General features: G+C 40.7%; 1 protein-coding gene across 1 annotated transcript in view; it reads right to left on the reverse strand.

Annotated features, from left to right (window-relative positions):
* SLC44A1 (solute carrier family 44 member 1) overlaps positions 1 to 21,087 on the reverse strand; it is a 277,051-nt gene that overhangs the window by 123,236 nt on the left and 132,728 nt on the right. The window contains exons 6-7 of the mRNA XM_077475185.1: positions 9,190 to 9,359; positions 266 to 355 (exon numbers count right to left, since the gene is read on the reverse strand). Of these exons, the coding sequence (XP_077331311.1) occupies positions 266 to 355; positions 9,190 to 9,359 (260 nt within the window). The remainder of the gene's footprint in view (positions 1 to 265; positions 356 to 9,189; positions 9,360 to 21,087) is intronic.

Raw genomic sequence — 21,087 nt, forward strand, 5'->3', positions numbered from 1 at the left:
AGGGAAATGTCAATGGGACAGATGGCAAAAGAACCTGACAGGGCAACACCCCCCCCCCCCCCCCCCCAAAAAAAATCCAAAATGAAAAAAAAAAAAAACCTTTTCCTTTAGTCCTTCTATAAGATGGCACTTGTAAGACCACTTATTTCCAATTCCTAACAGTGATTGTTCATATCAGAGTAATCGTGATCATTATTGTATACATACATGCACATCCACACATCCATTAATTTCATATAGATAGCAAAGGACCTATAAAACTCACCAAGAGAACCCAGCACGACCAAGATGGTTAAGATCCACACAAGCACTCTAGAGATGTATCTGATTATAACCATCAAAATCATTGAAAGCACTGCAAGAAAAATAAGATAGCATTTTGTAGGTCACTGTATACTAAAACGGATTTTCAAAGTAGACAAATACCGAAAACAAATTTTGTAGCAAAGTTTAAGGGCTATAAGAATACACAACTGAGCAACTTACTGCACACACGATTACTCAGTAGAAGTAATTTAATGAAAATGGTAAAAAAGATTTGTTTATTCTCATGAAAAAGAAGAGTTTAAAACTGCGTAGGGATTTTGCATTCTCACAGTTTAAAAAGTGAGGATTTCCAGATTATTTCCCGCTATCATGACTACTGCTATTCCCAACACTGTTCCAGATCCATTTTTCCTAACTATGCTTACCAACCTTCCAAGGGATCCAGCATCTAGAGCGATTAAGGAACCATTCTCTCTACAAAGTCCATCAAAACCCATAGTAATAGACTTTTTTGTTTAGCTTATGGTATACCCCCTAAAAAATTTGTGAGGATAGAGTGAGAAAAGCTTAGAACCCTTGAGATTTTATTGCACTCTGTAGCAGCCCCTTTGAGGGAAAAAATAAAATAAAATCTTCAACAGGTACACATATAGCAATAGAAGCTCTATTGTTTTTTAGTAGAATGAACAGGCTGGAACACAATTTTTATTGTCATCTCAGTACCCTTGGAGACCGTTTCCCTTACTGCCTATTGGGGGAGTTAACACAGTCACCCAAAAAGAATGCAAGTGAAATCTCTCCAGTATAGCTCCAGGCAGCAATAAAAGCCTCACAGAAGTTCTAGCCCTCAACCACTATGCTCCAAAAGCAAAAGGTTCAGGCTTGGGAATGAATGTATTCTTGTAGAGTTGCCAGAAATGAGACATTTCTTCTTCAAGCCCTCTTTCTGGATGCCAAGCCATTTAGCACAGACCACATGCCCTACTTCGTGAACACTGGTCTAAGAATAAAAAGGTGGTGATTTTGGGCACTTTAGTTGAATACAGTAATCACTGTAAAATCTGAAGTCACGGTTTGAAGTGTCCAACTTGAACAGGAGATGGCAGGGGACAATCTCTCCAACACTAGCAATTAGTCAACAGCAGCGATTCTCAATCAGATTCTCAGCAGACAGTTCTGCAAAGAAATTCTGAACCTGTTTGACTAAGCCACTGGAATCCGTTTCAAAGTCACTTTCTGAATCACTAAGCCAAAACAAGCCTGTAAATCAGGACTTTTGATTTCACTGGCTGCATACTTGTTCCAAGTCAAGTGAATAAAGCAGGCCATACATGATTCATTTTTATTTATTCAACCAGAGGATTGAACAAAAGGAAATTAATCGCTTCCCCTATCCACACATTTGATGTGGATGGGGTAATCCCTCCCTCAGAGCTATTGTATTGTGATAGTGGGGAGGCTTCTCCACTGTCAAAATACACTCAGAACTGCCATCTATAGCTGGCGGCACTGATCGAGCAAACAATTTCCAAAAGGCTGGTTGTACACAGTCAATTGAGAGACTGGCTTCTATTCCTGCCAATAGATGAATTGAAATTTGGCCGGTCCCTGCTGAATTTCATTCCATCTACGGCCAGTTTTAGGAACTGGGATTCTCACAAGAGGTTAATGGCAACCCTGTATTTCTCTTAGCACAGGTTTCCTTTATAGAACACAAGTGGAAACAAAAGTAAGTAACAAAGCGCTAGAAGACTGTATATTTTGCCTGTCGGAAATCTGAGATCATCAGCACACTACTTTGCTTTAAATTGCAGAGAAAAGCTTTGCTGACTTGATGTAGTGATGTGCAGTATGACAGCAGAATGCTTATCAGTATTACAGATGACAATGTGTCAGCAAAGTGTTATAGGTGGCCTTCTGTTTCAGACGTGCCTACTTTCTGCCAACTACTGTATTGATTTTACCTCTCAGCCTTGCCTGTGAATAATCTCTAGTGCTCAAAGCTAAGCATACACAAACCTGCAAATAAATGGAGCTGTGTGGGAAGATGCAGTCAAGCTGTAACTGAATTGTAACTGGGAAATACATTTACAATAATAGGCCACTTTAAATGTAGTAACATTTTGGAATGAGAATTGTGATCTCAACTGATTTGCAAGCGTTGTTACATAGGGTGTGAAACTCAGTTTCAGGACAACTGTCTGCATTATGTGTCTGGACATATGCAGGCGTGAGTGGACAACATGCAATATCATGTAGAAACCTTCATTCATCATGAATGAGATGAACAGAGGGCCACTTTAACCTGATGATAACTGTCAGTCAGGGGGAAGCTTGGAGATCACGGGGTGGCAATGCTACTGTGAAAGTAAAATCACTGTGCTTATTCACAAGTTTTGTCATTGTTCAGTAATATGTAATCTCATCATTCATGAAAAAAAAAAAAAAAGCTATAATCACCTAGGTGCTGCATCTGTCCCTGCTGGCTCTAGGACCGAGAAATACCGTATATACTCGAGTATAAGCCGAGATTTTCAGCCTCTTTTTTGAGGCTGAAAGTGCCCCCCTCGGCTTATACTCGAGTCATCGCTGTCTGCCCGCTCGATCAGCGTGTCGAGCAGACAGACAGCGGCCATTCTATTCAAAAGCCGCGCCTCCGGCTCCGCCTTCGCCTGTGATAGGCGGAACACTGAATTTCCCAGCAGCCTGTGTTCCGCCTATCACGGACATCGTATCATCCTCGTACTACGGACGAGGATGATACGACGTCTGTGATAGGCGGAACACAGGCTGCTGGGAAATTCAGTGTTCCGCCTATCACAGGCGAAGGCGGCGGCGCAGCTTTTGAACTTTACAATGGCCGCCGACGAAGAGGGCACGGGACGGAGGCAAGGCAAGGCACGGCACGGCACGGGACGGGACGGGACGGGGGCAAGGCAAGGCACGACACGGGACGGATGCAAGGAGGCAAGGCACGGCACGGGACGGAGGCAAGGAGGCAAGGCACGGGACGGAGGCTCGGGACAAAGGTAGGCTGGACACACACACACACACACACACACACACGGATGGAGACACACACAGGGATGGATGGATGGATGGATGGAGACACACACACAGGGATGGATGGATGGATGGATGGAGACACACACACACAGGGATGGATGGATGGATGGATGGAGACACACACACACAGGGATGGATGGATGGATGGACACACACACACACAGGGATGGATGGACGGACACACAGGGATGGACGGACACACAGGGATGGACGGACACACAGGGATGGACGGACACACACACAGGGATGGACAGGCATGTCTCACCCTCGGCTTATACACGAGTCAATAAGTTTGCCAGTTTTTTTGGGGGTAAATTGGGGGCCTCGGCTTATATTCGGGTCGGCCTATACTCGAGTATATACGGTAAGTGATAAAACACCACTGAACATAGCTGTGGGGGCAAATGTGGCTGGCTCAGGCTCTTAGCAGCTCGCTGAGAGGCTGAGCTAGCTGCCGATGCAGGCATCTGGGTGGATTTCGACCGCATGGTCAGGATCTTTTCAGAGCCCAGACCGGCTCTGTGACAGCAGCCCTGGCTTTAGCCCAGAACAAACTGCACTGAGCACAGCTACTGAAGAGATTCACACAAATACAGCCAAAAATAACTTTGTCTATACTTCTCCTTTAAAGTGCTTGTAAGCCCTTTCATATACCCAGTGAAGGGGCTATCCTCAGGTGATACAGAGATAGATAAAGTTGTATCTGTCTATCGGAAGTCTTCTCCTCTATACATCTGTTCAAGGCATATCTCATATCTGATCAATTCCTGTGGAAAAAGGAAATCACTATAGAAGATGCTTCTTCTATGGTGATGGCAGCGGTTTTCTGGGATCATTGCCCAGCAGCTCCCCTTCTGCATGGTAACCACAGGGGATTGCTCTCCAAGCACTGCAGCCATTCAGAGAATACCTTGTTTTTATTAAAAAACACAAGGTGTTCTCTGATTGGCCTAGGTGGCGATTGTGAGGTCACTGCCCTGTCTCTCCAACTCATCCAGAGAACACCTTGCATTCACTGAAAAAAAATATGAGGCATTCCCTGATTGACAGCAGTGGTAACCAACGCCCTGTAGTAACTTTGCAGAACAGCGGCCACTTGGCACTGGACCTAGAAGACTGTTGCTATAACGGTAGTAATTGTGAATTCAATGATTTCCAGCTTCCACACGGCTTGGTCAGATATAGGATATGCACACTTACATTGGTCCATGCTGCCCAATGTAACTATACATGAAAAATCATGCCTAAACTTCAGCTTAAAATTTCAGTGCATGGGAGATTTTTTCTTTTCCCTGGAATTCAGCTTTAACAAGCAGTAAACCTCAAATATCACTTTTGGAGTTTAAGTCTGTTTCTAACAGCTTAGAAACGCTTATGAATGGTTTGCAGTAAAATCTGGCATGCTGTCAAGATTCGTTCCCAGACATTTCAATGTATGTTGTGAACTTTGAAAATACATTTTTCCACAATGCTTATAAATAGAGAGGTGATTGAGGGCTTGCTGTGAAGTGTTGTAACAGCTTGTTCCGAATTTGTAAATACTTTAAAGTGAACCTGTGCACAGATAATGCACAAGGCAGCCCAATGCACACTGGGCATTTGCCCATCTCTCCTGAATGCGTAAAGTGATGTTTTTGTTAATATGTTTGGCGCTTTTAGACACATGTCAAGCGATTGGGCATTAATTCTTTTTATTAGCCAGAACTATAATTTATTCTGTCAAACTATGTGCAAAAATAGTTGACCGCACTCCAATCTTCAGAAGTATGAATACTTTAAAGTGGAGGGCCACCCTGAAAACAAAAAAATATAAAAAATTACAAAAAAATATAAAAAACAAAAAAAAAATTTTTTTTTTTTACTTACCAGAAATGCCTGTTGCTAGGCACTTTCTCCTAATCTTCCTCTTCCTCCTCCGCGGAGATCTTCTGTCTTCGTCGCGGCGTCTTCTGGGTAATGGGTCGCGCTGTGTTCTGGGAACTGTGTGTTCCAGAACACAGCGCGTCCCATTCAGAAAGCGCTGCGGGACTCGCACATGCGCAGTAGCTGCGGGACTCGCGCATGCGCAGTAGGAAACGGGCAGTGAAGCCGTAAGACTCCACTGCCTGTTTCCCTTACAAGGAATGGCGGCGCCGGGACCCGAGAGCCGAGGGACGGGTCGGCCTCGGGCGGCCGACATCGCGGGCGCCCTGGACAGGTGAGTGTGTTGATTAAGTCAGCAGCTGCAGTGTTTGCAGCTGCTGACTTTTTTTTTCGTATAACCGACCCTCCTCTTTAATCGTAAATATCCATGCATTACATCAGTAGACCACAATACAACCGGACTTTAGAAGCAAGGTTAACATGTTTCATAACCCAAATTGTTATGATTAAGCGTCTTGTCACATGTTCGTGAAACATGTTAACCTTGCTGCTATAGTCCTGTTTTGTGGTCTATTGATGTAATGCGTTGATTTGTATGATCAAAGCCTTCATACTTCTGAAGATTGGAGTGTGATCACCTCTTTTTGCACATACTTTGACAGTCTTTCAGATCATGGACTGGACTAGCACCAGATGTTCAGTACAGCTACTATATCACCTGGAGCGGTATTGTCTTATGGAATTTATTCTGCCCATTAAAATGAAATAATGCTCAAGCACTAAATGTGCCCGGCATTTATACTCGTCAAGCGTTTTTTTCTGCCAATATGCTGCTGCTCCTGAATGTACTGGCAGTGGCATTTTCTCTGTCTCTAAACGACTGTAAATGGTTATGTGTGCAAGGACACATAGGCCAACATTAAGGAGCGTTTAGAGGCAGAAATGAAATGCCAAAAACTCTCCTAAAAGTGGAGTTTTTAACATCCAGTGTGCATGATGCCTAAATATCTGCATATTAAAACAAATTAAATCAAAGAGTATTACACACAGTAACCTAAATCATACAACAAAATCATACTTACAAAGGAGATCCGTAATCATAGCATACACATTTTAGAATATTCTCATTGTAATAGCAATAGAAAAAAAAAAAACAGTTCTTTCAAATATGAGCTTACCGTATATACTCGAGTATAGGCCGACCCGAGTATAAGCCGAGGCCCCCAATTTACCCCCAAAAAACTGGAAAACTTATTGACTCGTGTATAAGCCGAGGGTGAGACATGGCTGTCCATCCCTGTGTGTCCATCCATCCCTGTGTGTGTGTCCATCCATCCATCCATCCCTGTGTGTGTATCCATCCATCCATCCATCCCTGTGTGTGTGTGTGTGTGTGTGTGTGTGTATCCATCCATCCATCCATCCATCCATCCATCCCTGTGTGTGTGTGTGTGTGTGTGTGTGTATCCATCCATCCATCCATCCATCCCTGTGTGTGTGTGTGTGTGTGTGTGTGTGTGTGTGTGTGTGTGTGTCCGTGCAGCCTTGTGTGTGTGTCCAGCCTACCTGTGTCCCAAGCCTCCGTCCCGAGCCGCCGTCGTCCCGAGCCTCCTCCGTCCCGTGCCGTGCCTCCCCCGTGCCGTGCCTCCTCCGTCCCGTGTCTCCTCCGTCCCGTGCCGTGCCTCCTCCGTCCCGTGCCGATGGATCGCCGCTCTTCTCGGCGGCCATTCTACAATTCAAAATTCCGCCTCCGCCTGTGATAGGCGGAACACTCAATTTCCCAGCAGCCTGTGTTCCGCCTATCACAGACATCCTCTCATACTCGTCCGTAGTATGAGAATGAGCGGATGTCCGTGATAGGCGGAACACTGACTGCTGGGAAATTCAGTGTTCCGCCTATCACAGGCGGAGGCGGAGAAGGAGGCGCGGCTTTTGAAAATTAATGTCCGCCGTCTGTCTGCTCGATACGCTGATCGAGCAGTCAGACAGCGGCGACTCGAGTATAAGCCGAGGGGGCACTTTCAGCCTCAAAAAAGAGGCTGAAAATCTCGGCTTATACTCGAGTATATACGGTACTTGAAAATTCTCCTTTCGTGTCATGAGTGCTGCCTGTCTGCTGGCCATCTTTTTAACCACTTCCCTGATCCTCTTTATGCTTTGTAGTTTTTCCTTTGCTTGTTCCTTTGGTTTCATTTAACATTTTCTACATATCCCATTATACCATGCTACCTGCAATCAGTGATGATTTTGTTTTTTGTAATGACTACCTCCTGAAACTTCTCTCAGCACTTCTGTAGTTCAGATGATAGGCTCTGTGAAATGTGTGACACAGCAGTGCCTACTCACAGGACATAGTATTTATGTGTGACAATTCAATATGTAAATGTGTAGGGATCTTCACAATTTTTACAAATATCAAGATGGTTTGAATTATTTGTAGCCTACGCTTATCATTTAAAACCACTATGGGCAAAAATATATGTGGAAATTAATATATGATGTTTCATTTTGATCATAGATACATTCAACCAATAGTGGGTGGACTAATAACCCATTCAGAATTGTAAATTAAGTGCAGATGATTTGGCAGAATTTTGTGTTCAGGGCAACTAGTAGCCAACAATGAATGCCAGGTTGGACATCCAATAAATATGCAGTTTCCCCCAAATCTACTGGCGTACACTCTTATAGGAAATATACATATGTAGTCTTTTAGTGTATTAGGATTGTTTATTAGCAATCCTGATCTCCAGCACATGAAGTGAAAGGAAAGCTCTCTAATAAGCATGCCCACTGCTATAAAATACTTCTTAGTAGATTAAGAAAATGTTAGAATCTCACAGACATTAAGACTTAACAGAAGTTTGACTAGATCCCTACTTTATTTAAAAACTGTCTAGACCAGTGATGGCAAACCTTGGCACCCCAGATGTTTTGGAACTGCATTTCCCATGATGCTCAACTACACTGCAAAGTGCATGAGTGAGCACCATGGGAAATGTAGTTCCAAAACATCTGGGGTGCCAAGGTTCACCATCACTGGTCTAGACTCTGGAGTTTCACTGAAGCAGCAAATTAGCTTTAAACAGCTGGCAGCATTTTTGTTATGTAACATTTTAGGTTCTTGAAACTTTCAACTGGTTTCTGATAAGTGAAGTCTAGGAGTAGATGGCTGCATAGTAGAACCCCTTGTCAGATTTAATCACCATGCACCATCTTAAGATGTGTATGAAGTATGGAAGCCAAATAAGTTGCTATTGCTATAAATGCAGTTAAAGTGGTTGTAAACCCTGTATTACCACTTTTACCTACAGGTAAGCTTATACCCCGCTCGTGCCGTCTCTTCAGTAGCTGTGCCGTGACCGGCAGCTCCCGCGTGTATGCGGCTACGGTAAATCACATCACTGGAGCCTGCAAACCCGGAGACATGTCGCCGGTCACATCGGTGTACGAGGACCGCTGCAACAGCTTCAATCCAAGTTAAGTAATTGTTTTTTTTTGCGTTTTTTTTTTTTGAGAGTTTGCCACCACTTTAAGAAGAGGGTAAACACTTATAAATTTGCGCTAAAATTACAAATATGATTTTGGAGATATATATATATATATATATATATATATATATCTCGATCTTTATCACTTTTCATTTCTGCAGTATAATAGTACAGTTGGAAGCAGAACAAACGCTTACTACAAATCACATTTGAAACACCTTGGAGACACAAAATTTTCATCTTCTTCCATGAAAGTTAAAATATGTCAGGTACAGGAATAGAAATTTTAAATTCCAAAGGCATAAAGATGGAGTAAAACTATGAAAGCTGCTAAAGTTTGCGAGATGAGCACTGGACGTGCAATAAAAAGCACACTTCAGGGCCAACGTGACTCTTAGTAAAACAACAAATATATACGTTTTAGCCCCACAAGAATTGAAAGATGGTAAATTTCCTAGAACAGTACTACACAATGAAGTCTAATAATCAGAAAAGCCATTACCTAGTGACAAAAAGCAAAGTCCAATAATAATTTCTTTGCTGGTCATTACTCCACTAATCAGCCTGTGCAGGACACTATTGTCACTGACAAAAGTGATCAAGGCTTCTGCAAACTTGGCATAGCAGGAAATGTTCACAGGAGCACAGCGATGGAAGAATGGAATAGGTGCACTGGTGACACAAGGAGAAAAAAAAAACAAAAAAAGGAAAAAAAATTACTCCTACCGAAATATAAAATGAAAATGTAACATTAACAAACAAATGGAAAGGTGAATGGAAGCCACAATTTTGACTGTAATATTATCAATAGTGGATGACAGTCTACATAACTTTAAAAAGCTGTTATGAATGAATCTTGGGAAGGCACATGGTGAGCAGTGGTTGATAATGTCATCAATGGGGTAGAATGGATGTGAAAGCCAAACCCAAAAATAGGAAGGGAACAATTCAAATAAACCAGCAATTTTGCCAAAAGGCTGGCAGTTGTTTGAAGTAGTAATTCTAAATTAGGAAGAATGATATTTCAGTCCCATGAGTCCTGATTTCATAAACTTGCTCTTAAGTTATCTTTTATCTGTACTGTCAACTTACCTGAGAATGCATAAAAGGTCTTTTTGTACAAGTAATCACAAGCACAGTCTTCTGAATTTTCACCGTGAGAAATAATTGCATGTAGATGTTGACCAATATTAACAAAATTAAAATTTTATTTTACTATACTCAACCCTTATAATAATGAGGCCAAAAACTTTAGTCAACATGGGGCAGCCACAGTTCTGTTTGATTTAGCAAGGCAGTGGGCAGCTAGAATTTTTCAGGACATATTAAAAGGATGCGTTCCCTTTTCTGTTACCCCCGTATTTAGGTGCAACATGTTCAGCATCCTCCCTCTGCACCATCAATATCCCCCCCCCCCCCCCCCAATTGTGAGTGGTCACAAATCGAAAACAGTGCAGCCGTGTGGGCCCACACAGTCACGTCATTTATTCACATTGCTCTGTGAATGAACTAAAAGTATCATCTTCCATTGCTTAAGATGGCTTGTAGTTCTCAATGAACTGCAAGCATGCTGATGAGTGCTCTCATAATTCAACAATTCTTCCTGCTCTCCAGTAACTGTCTAGGTGGTATGAGCAGATAGCGTTATTGAAAGTTTGCGGGTGCAATGCCAGTCTCCTGCAATCTGCCGATTGAGGGTGCAATGCTCTGCAGGCTCCTAAGGAAAAATAAAAATATAGATGCACAATTTTTACCTACATATTTTTATTTTTTATTTTTTTAATATGAACTTATCCTTTAAAAAGGTAGCCTTCATACTTCCTCGGTACATGTTTACAGTGACACGAGCTACCGGATAGAGTTAAAAGGTTAGCTTGGGAAATGTTTGTATGCACTTAGGCCCAACCTGACCATGGCACACATTTCCTTCAGGGTCTATCGGTTATTGTTTTTACCAAAGAGTGTCAGTGTCAGGGATATGTGCAAAATACTCCTTTATCCTTCTATAGGCACTGGCATGTTGGTCAGTAAATGTGTGCATTGGGAGAGATTTACTAAACCTGGTGCACACAGAATCCAGTGCAGCTGTGCATAGTAACCAGCTTCTGACTTCAGCTTATTCAATTGCACTTTGGACAATAAGCCCACATTCACATCGGGGCGTTTTGACATGTCAAATCGCTGGCAACTACACCGTCAAATCGGTGGGACGCCAACTTTGCAGTGCTTCACCGATTCCCAAACGTAGTTCCTGGACTGCTTTTGGCAACCACGGGGGCAAGTTCAATAGACATCTGCGCAGAAACCCACACAGATGTCTCTGAAATCGCTCTCGAAGTCGGACTGACTTGTGGATCAGCTGAACTTGCCCGATTTCAAACCCGCATCATTGTGAACCTAGGCTAAAAACTAGAAGCCAACTGGTTGCTGTGCACCAGTTTTAGTAAAATTTTCCCCATTATGTCTATAGGAAGGCTTAGCTGCCAGACCATGCACAAACTATCTGCAGAATTGTCAATAGATGGTCTCCACTAACGTGCTATAAGATGATAGCTTTAGATTACTTCATACATTTGACGATACAGAGTAAATCGATAGAAACGTGTTGGTATTTTTTCAAGTCAGTAGATTGCCAAAAAAAAAAAAAAAAAGGCAAATGTATGAAATAATAATAAAAATAATAATATGTTGAATACCCAATATCCAGTCAAAATGCTGGGAAGTCTGAGGACTATGAATGAATGCAGAGGATCATGCGTCTAAGAAAAAAGTTACCTGGAACAGATTTTTCTCCTATGGTGCTAATAAACTAGATAGAACTATGTTATGTTAAAACCCATTTTGTTTTATTTTTATATGGTCATGTTTCTTATGGTACAGGATGCAAAACACTAATTTACCTATTTTAATAAAAGTGCAAATATAGACAAAGTTAATTTTAAATGATCCCACAATGAGTTTTTGTTTTCTTTATTAAGCATAAAACAAATGAAAAGAAAGATCTTCTGCTCATCACACTGTATACATCAAATGACCAACATTGGAACTAAAAACATTTTACAAGAGTAATTCATATAGGAGAGGAGATCAATGTTTTTTTTAATATTAGAACAAGACTTTTTGTAGATTTCAACTCAATATTTAGCAATATTTCATTAGCTGGATTGAAAGCATACCCTTACCAAGAGTTGCTCATGTGATCAGCATTTTTTTTTTCCAATCATCATAAAGATCACTGAAAATAATCAAGTACAAGACTACGGCATTATCAAGCAAAACATATTATAAAGGAAAGCTTGGCTGTGTCCACTCTGCCCATACAGGCCATAAGAAAAAAAAATAATGCACTGATCATTTCTGGGAAAAATAAATATACATAACACAATGGAGAGATCTAACAAAGAGTAGTGCAAACACAATGCTTGCACCATTCAAAACAATATAAAAAAAATGGAGCACGTGCTGCTCCTAAATAACAAAGGGTGCAAGCCCTTTTGTTATTCAGGAGAAACCCAATTTCTGTTCTGCTATGTCTGATGGATGCAGCACAGAGCATGAGAGCTGAAGTAAATAACCCCCAGTGTGTGTGTAGTAGTCACCCTGCTCCAAGTTAGTAGGTGAACCGGTCTATTGAAATGGTTTATATGCAGCTCTTGTTTTTCTCCTTAACCTGTCCCTTCTGGTCTAGGATTCTATAGCCAGTGTTTGCTCGGGGCTCAGAAACCAGCATAGACTAGACTAAAGCCAGCAGAGGCTAAACCATGGTCCAAACGCAGTTCCAGTGTCACACCACAGTTTATGCTAGTGAGAGCTACTGTCCAGACTGGTAGGACAACAGTTTGAGGATCTCCCCATCATCACTGATTCAGTCTTCAGGTCTTCAACACCAAGATGAATGCCACTTTGTGATCATCCTCAGAGGCCACTACAAATGGACTTTGATGCAAAATTCATCTGGGGGTATCTATACTAATAACTACATATACCCAGGTATATGTGCACAATTCCACCAGGACAGTGTCTGCTTGTACATTGGATGTATGTACAATTCATTTACCTTTTAAAATATAAAGCTCATATTATTCCCATACTGATGTGTAGCTAAACATTATGGTTAATGTTATATGTTGGCTAGTTCCTCTTCTCTCAATTACATTATTTAGAATATTAGTTAATCTCCCAGGAAGAGAATCCTCTCTGCTCAGAGGCCCTGTCCTGGGTCATCACATTACATATTCTGGCTTTGCTTTCTGCTCCCAGTGCTACGCATTACTGCTCCATTTCACAATGCATGTCTTCATGGTTGATTTACTAAAGGCAATAAGGCTGTCCGCTTTGCAAGGAAATATGCACTTTTCAATGGATATTTTCCTTAGCTTACTGAATGTAGTGTACTGTGAAAAAAATCAAGTGTATGGAAAAGTAAAAAAAAAAAAAAAAAAGGGAAGATTGACTTGTTGACTTGCACATGATCTCATGCTGGAAAGTGAACAGCCCATTTGCCTTTAGTAAATCAACCCTAATTAGTCAGACAACTCCCTACACTACACAACACTGTACAACATTTTTTTTGGTTTACACACAAATATGAACAAGCTTGTTTTATAGTGTGTCATTGGCTGTTTTGTTTTGTTAGAAGTCAAAATCATAGAACATAACTTGCACCTTAGATTTTCTTTTATGATGATTCAATGCCATTTAGGCTGGTTTCATAAAGGGACCTATTCTAGGCTCCCTTATTAAAGAATTCTTAGCAGAACTGCATTGTCAGCAAAGTATCCACTCCAAATGGTAGTTTAAACCATGCACTGAGGTCTCTAAATATCACAACCTTTATTTTCATATGTCTAATGTGATCCTCAACTAGGGTTCCTCCAGAGATTGCCAAGGGTTCCTTGAGCTGTGGCCAATTGATCTCCTATCCGATGGTGCCTGCATAGTTCTGGGCCAACTCATTGTAGCGGCGCTTTGCTGGTGCTGTGCGGGCAGGGCGCTTTTAAACACCAAAGAATGAGTTAATAAGGGGTTAAAGGCACCCGAAAAACGCTTTGCAGGCACTTCGGCAGCACTGCCCATTGATTTCAATGGCAGGGGAGGTTTAGGAGCAGTGTATACATCGCCCCAAAGACGCTGCTTGCAGGACTTTTTTCTGTCCTGCAAGCGCACCACTCCAGTGTGAAAGCAGTTTACAAGCGCTATTTTTAGCGTTAAAAACGCCTATAAAGCGCTTTCAGTGTGGAAAGGGGTGTTAAGGATTCCTCTGGGGTAAAAAGGTTGAAAAAGGCGTGTCTAGTGCATGAATCTGGCATGGGTACCATTTTTTTTTTTTTAAATGCTGCCTTATAGGAGTACTTGCTAACAACGATGGTTACAGAAAAGTAACAACATGAGTAAAAATGGTAAAGTAACCATTTAGGAATACTTGTAGGGACAAAGCCAAAAAACGATCCAATGTATTTTTTCTTCTTTCAGGCTTAGAGAGTGTTACAGTTTTATGCTCCTCAGGACCAGATTTCTGTTTGTATACTTTTATTGTGCAGTAGTGTGTACTTGTAGGGAAGCTACCATTGCAGGACTCCTTTTAAAAATGCTAGATGCCTGGTGATGTCTGACTTTGGTATGTTTCTTTCAAAATTCTGAGACAAGCATGCTACCAATGGGTCTCGTAAAAAGTTGTCAGAACTACACCCATTCTGGGCCAGTTACTCATACAGCTTTGAAGTCAAAGTGTCAAAATGGTGGCCAAAGACCTAGCAAGTTTAGTAATGCCAGCGTTCCTTTAAACTGATCATTTAATCTATTTGTACAATCTCTTTTAGATCTACCAACAACTATATAGTTACATAACTGCCTGATTGCATACCAGTTGAATGGATAATTTAGGGAAATTTTTATTACATAGGTTTTGAAAAATCTGAAGGCGAGGAAACCCCCCCCCCCCCCCCCAAAAAAAAACAGTGTATGGTTAGCACCCGCAAATTTGCTTTTAGACTTTTGCAAAAGCAAAATTAAGATACGTTTGTGTATCAAAATATACCTATACCAAAATATACCCATTAGCTGCAAGCATACAAGTGTGAATGATAAAAGCCAAAGTGATGCATTCAGTGCTGTGCTACAAATGTAAGGCACAAAAAGAAAAGAAAAAAAATTATTGATTTTCAACAATTTAAAGTGGAAAATCACTAAAAATATATAAAACACTTTCTGAATGGCCTCAAATATCGAGAACATGGCAATTAACCCTCCATGTTCTCTTCCTTTTAGCAAACCTGAATAATGCCATGCCACTGTGTGCAACAGATCTTGTTATGTTTATTGAACTCTTGTTTTACAAGCAGATTTATATATTGCATAAATACACTTCTGCAATCTGTTATTTTTGTTATCCACATTGAAATGAAAAATATATAAACACATGAATTGTAAGACCTGTGGTTATTAAAGTTCAAAACTATCTGCACTCAAAATTCTGTGAATCCAATCACATCAATGTTCACAATAAAAATAAAAAAAAGATCCAATTGATCCAAATGAATTAAAGATGCATTGAAGACCACCAGAAACCCTCAGACTGGGTTCACACTGTTGCAAATTGGATGTGGATGTTTCCAGAGATTGTGACTGGCTCTCTATGGAGCCGGTTAATACATCTCCGCAGCGGCTCCAGTGCATATTGAACAGGAGCCCTGTGCGTCATTTGGGCCATTTCAGCCAAAAATGCAGACTGAAATCAGACCTCAAACAGTGAATGGGGACACACCGGACTCTTGCTGTGAGCTGGAGCATGCTGCAGTGTGAATCCAGCCTTAAGGGTATTCGTTCTTCTCATGGATTATATGGGCCTTTAAAAAAAATGAGCCAGAGATTTTAAACAGCATTTGCAGGCAATTATCTCATGGGCACGAGTACACTTTCCGTGGATGGTTGGTGTGCTCAACAACAAACCCAGTCTTAGACTGAAGTCTAGCTTTTAAAAGAAAGAAGCATCATAATATACAGCATTTAAAAGCTCTTTATTGAAAAAAATACATATGCACTCACATTTGTAAAACATAGTAGCAGGCAAAGGAAAGTACCAAGCCCCCACCCCCCTCACATCTCTTAAGCATATGGACAAGCCGCTCTGTTCAGAGATCAGTCCTGAATAGATAAGGCTCCGCCCTACAATTTTCGTCACTGTAATATCAGGGGCACCTCCAGATACTTTACATAACTGCTTACATCTCATCAGGAAATAAGCTTTTTAGTTTATGAACCTATATTTGGTTTAACATAGTTTCAAATTCGTAGGAGGAAGCCTATTTAATCTGGGAGAGAGAGGGAGAGAAAGGGAGACACATAGCAGACTGCCGACTTCTACTGATCTCTGAACAGTGCGGCTTGTCCATACGCTTAACTGATATGTGAGGAAAGATGGTGGCTCAGTACTTTCATTTACTTGCTACTACTGTTTATAGATATGAATGCAAATGTATTATTTTAGCAATGAGGAGGTCTTACATGGTGTACACCAAGAAGCTTCTTTTTTTTAACTGGGCTTCAGTCTATGGCCGGGTCTGTTGTTGAGCACTCCGACCATCCATAAAGTGTGTTTACATACCAATCTGCCTGCAGCAGCTATTTGAAATCCTTGGCTCGTTTTTTAAAGACTCCATTGGACTCTCTAATAAGGGCTCATCTATGAGGGGAGCACATAACCTTGAAAGTTTCTGGTGGTCTTCACCCTATCTTTGATTCATCTTAGAGTTTTTTGGACAATTTTTATGGACAATATGGTTGGATTCACAGAATGTTTGAGCACAGATTGGGAATTTAATAACCAAATGACTCACAATTAATGTGTTTATTTTTTTTAATTTGCCACTTTAAATTGTGAGATCGATCTTCAACATCATTATTGGTAGCGCAGCACTGAACACATCAATTTTGATTTTTAGCCTTACTGCCATCACAGCCTGTTTTTTTTTTTCAAACAAGTTTAAAAGACAAACATGGTTTAAGTTGCTGTGTGTGTTCAGTATCAAACCATAATTAAAACCTAGAGGTGCTTTTAAACCCTCCCTCCACTATCCAGAACTAAAAATGTTCACTAAAATAAAATGCCCACCCTTACTATCTAACTAATCTATAGAACCCTCATCCAGGTGCTTCCTTACATCTAGATGAAATTACAGGGAGCCATGACAACATCACAAAGGTAAGCAAGGATTTGGGGGAATGGGGAAGGGCGCTCCCAGCTTAGATTAGGTTCAGGGGCTACAAAAGTGTAGGTCGGAATTTATTTTGGTAAAAGTTGTACTTGAAACATAATGTACACTTTATATGTATCCCATAATTTGTAAGAATTAACGGTAGACTGTCTAAAAACAGTAAGTAACCAATAGCAATGGATGAAAATCGTACTAATCAGCAGTCAACTGATTGACTGTAGTTGTCAACAGCAATAAATCAAAAGTAATTCTGCTGAAGTCAGACTAGTAAAAGATTTGATTGGTTGCCATGCATTACTATAACCAAAAAAATTGAACTCTTTGTTAAACAAAGTTGTATTCCTTACCAACATTTCTGGACAACACACTGCCCTGAAGACTATGCTAGCAAAAACTGCATAAACATAGCTCATGTTTTTTATATTGTGAATTTATGCAGTCAAGTTAATGTGTCAGCAATTTACCAATTATCGTTTACTTTGATATATAAACATTTTACAATCAAACATCCTATCTAAATATATCGTTTCACCCCAATATTTGTACTAATGTTTTTATAAGATTGCTTTCAGGCAATGACTGTTTTTGTGCTATGTGCATTTGTAAATGTTAAGTGTTTCAGAAGAGCACTCTATCATCAATTTGCTTTACAAGGATGAGCTGAAATCAGATTATCAAAAGAAAATAATTATGTGTGCAGCAGATGAACTTTAAATCATGCTGGAAGCTCAGCCAATAGAGAAATGAAGGTTGATAAACTTGCTTTTTTGTGTCGTGCCCTATGCTATATACAGCAAAATATCAAAACCATAGGAAGACTCAGATAAAAATGTACAGAAGCATAAGGCAGTATCATTTCTTTGCTGGCATCAGAAATCAGTTCAGATATCTTAAATGGAACTCTACTAGTGGCTAAGGTCTATGTGCAATTCTCATTTTATTTTGTGCTGGCAGACAGTTGGGGTTAAGATTGTCAGTGGACCTTTTCCCATTATGTGAGCTAGGGTCTCACCTTTTACTAACATGAGGTTTCACAACACTTACTATAGGGTAGAAGGGAAAAAAAAAAAAAAAAAATCTATCTTGTATCTAAAATGAAAAAATAAATATAATTTTAGGCCAAAGTGCAACTCTATGAAAGAAAACCATAAAAAGCACTGATTGACTCGCCAGACAAATGTATGAAATAATGTGGACTGTTTTTTACTTTTATTTTTTTGCACTAAGCAAAAAAAATAAAAAAATCAGACGAGGGCAGCTTACTTACTAGGGGACATAGAGTCATACATTTTTACTTTAAAGGGTAATTTTAAAACTTAAGAACTTTTTGTCCACAGGTACAATTAAAAATCCAAATATCCGAAAAGTATGTCTAGAATAGAAATGAAAACTTAAAGCGGGGTTCCACCCTAAAGTGGAACTTCCGCCGATCGGAACCCTCCCCCCCCTCTGGTTTCACAATTGGCACCTTACAGGGGGAAGGGGGGGTGGAGATACCTGTCAAAGACAGGTATTTACACCCACTTCCGGGCATAGACTCCCGTGGGAGTCTATGTCATTTCCTGCCCTGCCGCGCTGTCTGCTGGGACACACACACGGGTCCCAGTGACAGCGCGGAGAATTCCTATTGCGAGACTCGCGCATGCGCAGTAGGGAACCGGGAAGTGAAGCCGTTTCGCTTCACTTCCTGATTCCCTCACCTAGAATGGTGACTGCAGCAGCCAAGAGCCGAGCGATCGATCGGCCTCAGCATCGCTGGAACCCGGGACAGGCGAGTGTCCATTTATTAAAAGTCAGCAGCTGTAGTATTTATAGCTCCTGGCTTTTAATATATTTTTTTTTTTTTAGGTGGAATCCCTCTTTTCCAAAAAAGGCTACATGAATTATATAAAAAAAGAGTAGCTGTAAATATTTTTACTGGTTTCAGAAAAATAAAGGTGTGCAGTTCCAACAAGTTTGAATCAAATGGCCCGTACACACGATCGGAATATCGTACGAAAACGGTCGTCCAAGGAAGGTTCGTACGATTTTCGGATTGTGTGTACACTACTTTCGACAGTCGATCATGACCGTTCATCCGATATTATTCGATTGGACATGCACGGAAATTTTCTTCGTACAATTCCAGATCGTATGATTTACGTTTAGTCAGTATAGTTGTCTTCTGAAAATACAATACGAACACATTACAACATAAGACATCACTTCTGATTTTTTTTTTCTATCGCATGAGAATTTTCATGACTTTATTTAGCTATTTTTTATAATTTCTACTTGCGATTATTAACCGAAAACGATGGTACGATCAGTCGTACGATATTCATATCGCGCGTACGGGGCATAAAAAACCTAGAGAATAAAAACTACCTCATCCACCCAAAACTGACCTCAATTAAAAAATATAGACTATAAAAAAAAAAAAAAATAGGAAAAGCTAACACTTAATGTAATGTTGCTTACAAGTGTTTGGCATCGTTGTCAAATGGATTAAATGTTTCTAGCCTACCCATTTGCGTCTGGTGACAGCATGTTGTCAACACACAGAATAAAGGAGAAAGTAACAGACAAAACAAAAACCATTGCAAAGTGGTTACGTTTTCCCGACTGGACGTCATATGATGTCCAGCAGGATAAGCCGCAATCGCATGCTCGTGGGGCCGCGCAGCGCGGCAATCGTGCTGTGGTGTGGCAAAGAGCCTAAGACGTAGGCTCTTTACCACATAATCAGCTGTGACCAATCACAGCTGATCACAGTGTGTAACCAGGAAGTGCCGTTAAATGACTTTCCTCGGTTCTTGCTGACAGGAGAGCTGATCGGCGGCTCTCCTGTCAGAGGGGTGGGGGTCTGCACTGATAATCCGTGCATTAATTATCAGCTCAGCCCCCATCAGAGGTGACAACCACATCTGCCAATCACTGCCCATCTGCTGCCAGTCAGTGCCCATCAGTAATGCCTGTCAGTGCCCTTCACAGATGCCAATCAGTGCCCATCAGTAATGACTGCCAGTACCTCATCAGTGCTGTCCATCAGTGCCACCTGTCAGTGCCCATTAATTCTACATATTAGTGCCTCATCAGTGCCACCTTATCAGTGCCAACTCATCAGTGCCCATCAGTGAAGGAGAAAACAAAATGTTATAACAAAGAAAAAAAAACTTTAAAAACAAAAATGTCTTTTTTAGGTTAAGAAAAAATAGAAACCCCAGCTCTATTTGTGGGAAAATTATAAAAATGTAGTTTGAATGACAATTGCACTGTACTTAAAGTGTGACAGTGCTGAAAGTTGAAAATTGTCCTGGGCGGGGGGGGGGGGGGGGGTGCCCTATACTGAAGTGGTCATTTACCCACCAGAGTCAAATGACTAAAAATCAGAACCAAAAAAAAAGAATGGTCAAAACTTCCTGAGCAATACTATTGCCAGATATCAGAGAGATGACCAGTCCACACTATACTACAATTCTAAATGATGAGAGCACAATTTTAAGATTGGTGTATGTATGCAATTACATATACATATATATTTGTGCTCATAAGTTTACATACCCTAGCAGAATTTATGATTTCTTGGCCATTTTTCAGAGAATATGAATGATGGCACAAAAACATTTCTTTCACTCATGGTTAGCGTTTGGCTGAAGCCATTTATTATCAACTGTGTTTACTCTTTTTAAATCATAATGACAACAGAACCTAACCAAATGATCCTGATCAAAAATTTACATACCCTGGTGATTTTGGCCTGATAACATGCACACGTTGACACAAAGGGGTTTTAATGGCTATTAAAGGTAACCATCCTGACCTGTGATCTGTTTGCTTGTAATTAGTGTGTGTATAAAAGGTCAATGAGGTTCTGGACTCCTGACAGACCCTTGCATCTTTCATCCAGTGCTGCACTGACGTTTCTGGATTCTGAGTCATGGGGAAAGCAAAAGAATTGGATCAGCGGGCAAAGATTGTTGAACTGTATAAAACAGGAAAGGGATATAAAAAGATATCCAAGGAATTGAGAATGCCAAACAGCAGTGTTCAAACTAATCAAGAAATTAAAAATGAGGGGTTCTGTTGAAACCAAACCACAGTCAGGTAGACCAAATAAAATTTCAGCCACAACTGCCAGAAAAATTGTTTGGGATGCAAAGAAAAAAAAACACACAAATAACTTCAGGTGAAATACAGGACTCTCT

This window comes from Lithobates pipiens, unplaced genomic scaffold, assembly GCF_037356315.1.
Source record: "Lithobates pipiens isolate NorthernLeopardFrog02 unplaced genomic scaffold, aLitPip1_a1.2 Scaffold_13, whole genome shotgun sequence".
Taxonomy (NCBI): domain Eukaryota; kingdom Metazoa; phylum Chordata; class Amphibia; order Anura; family Ranidae; genus Lithobates; species Lithobates pipiens.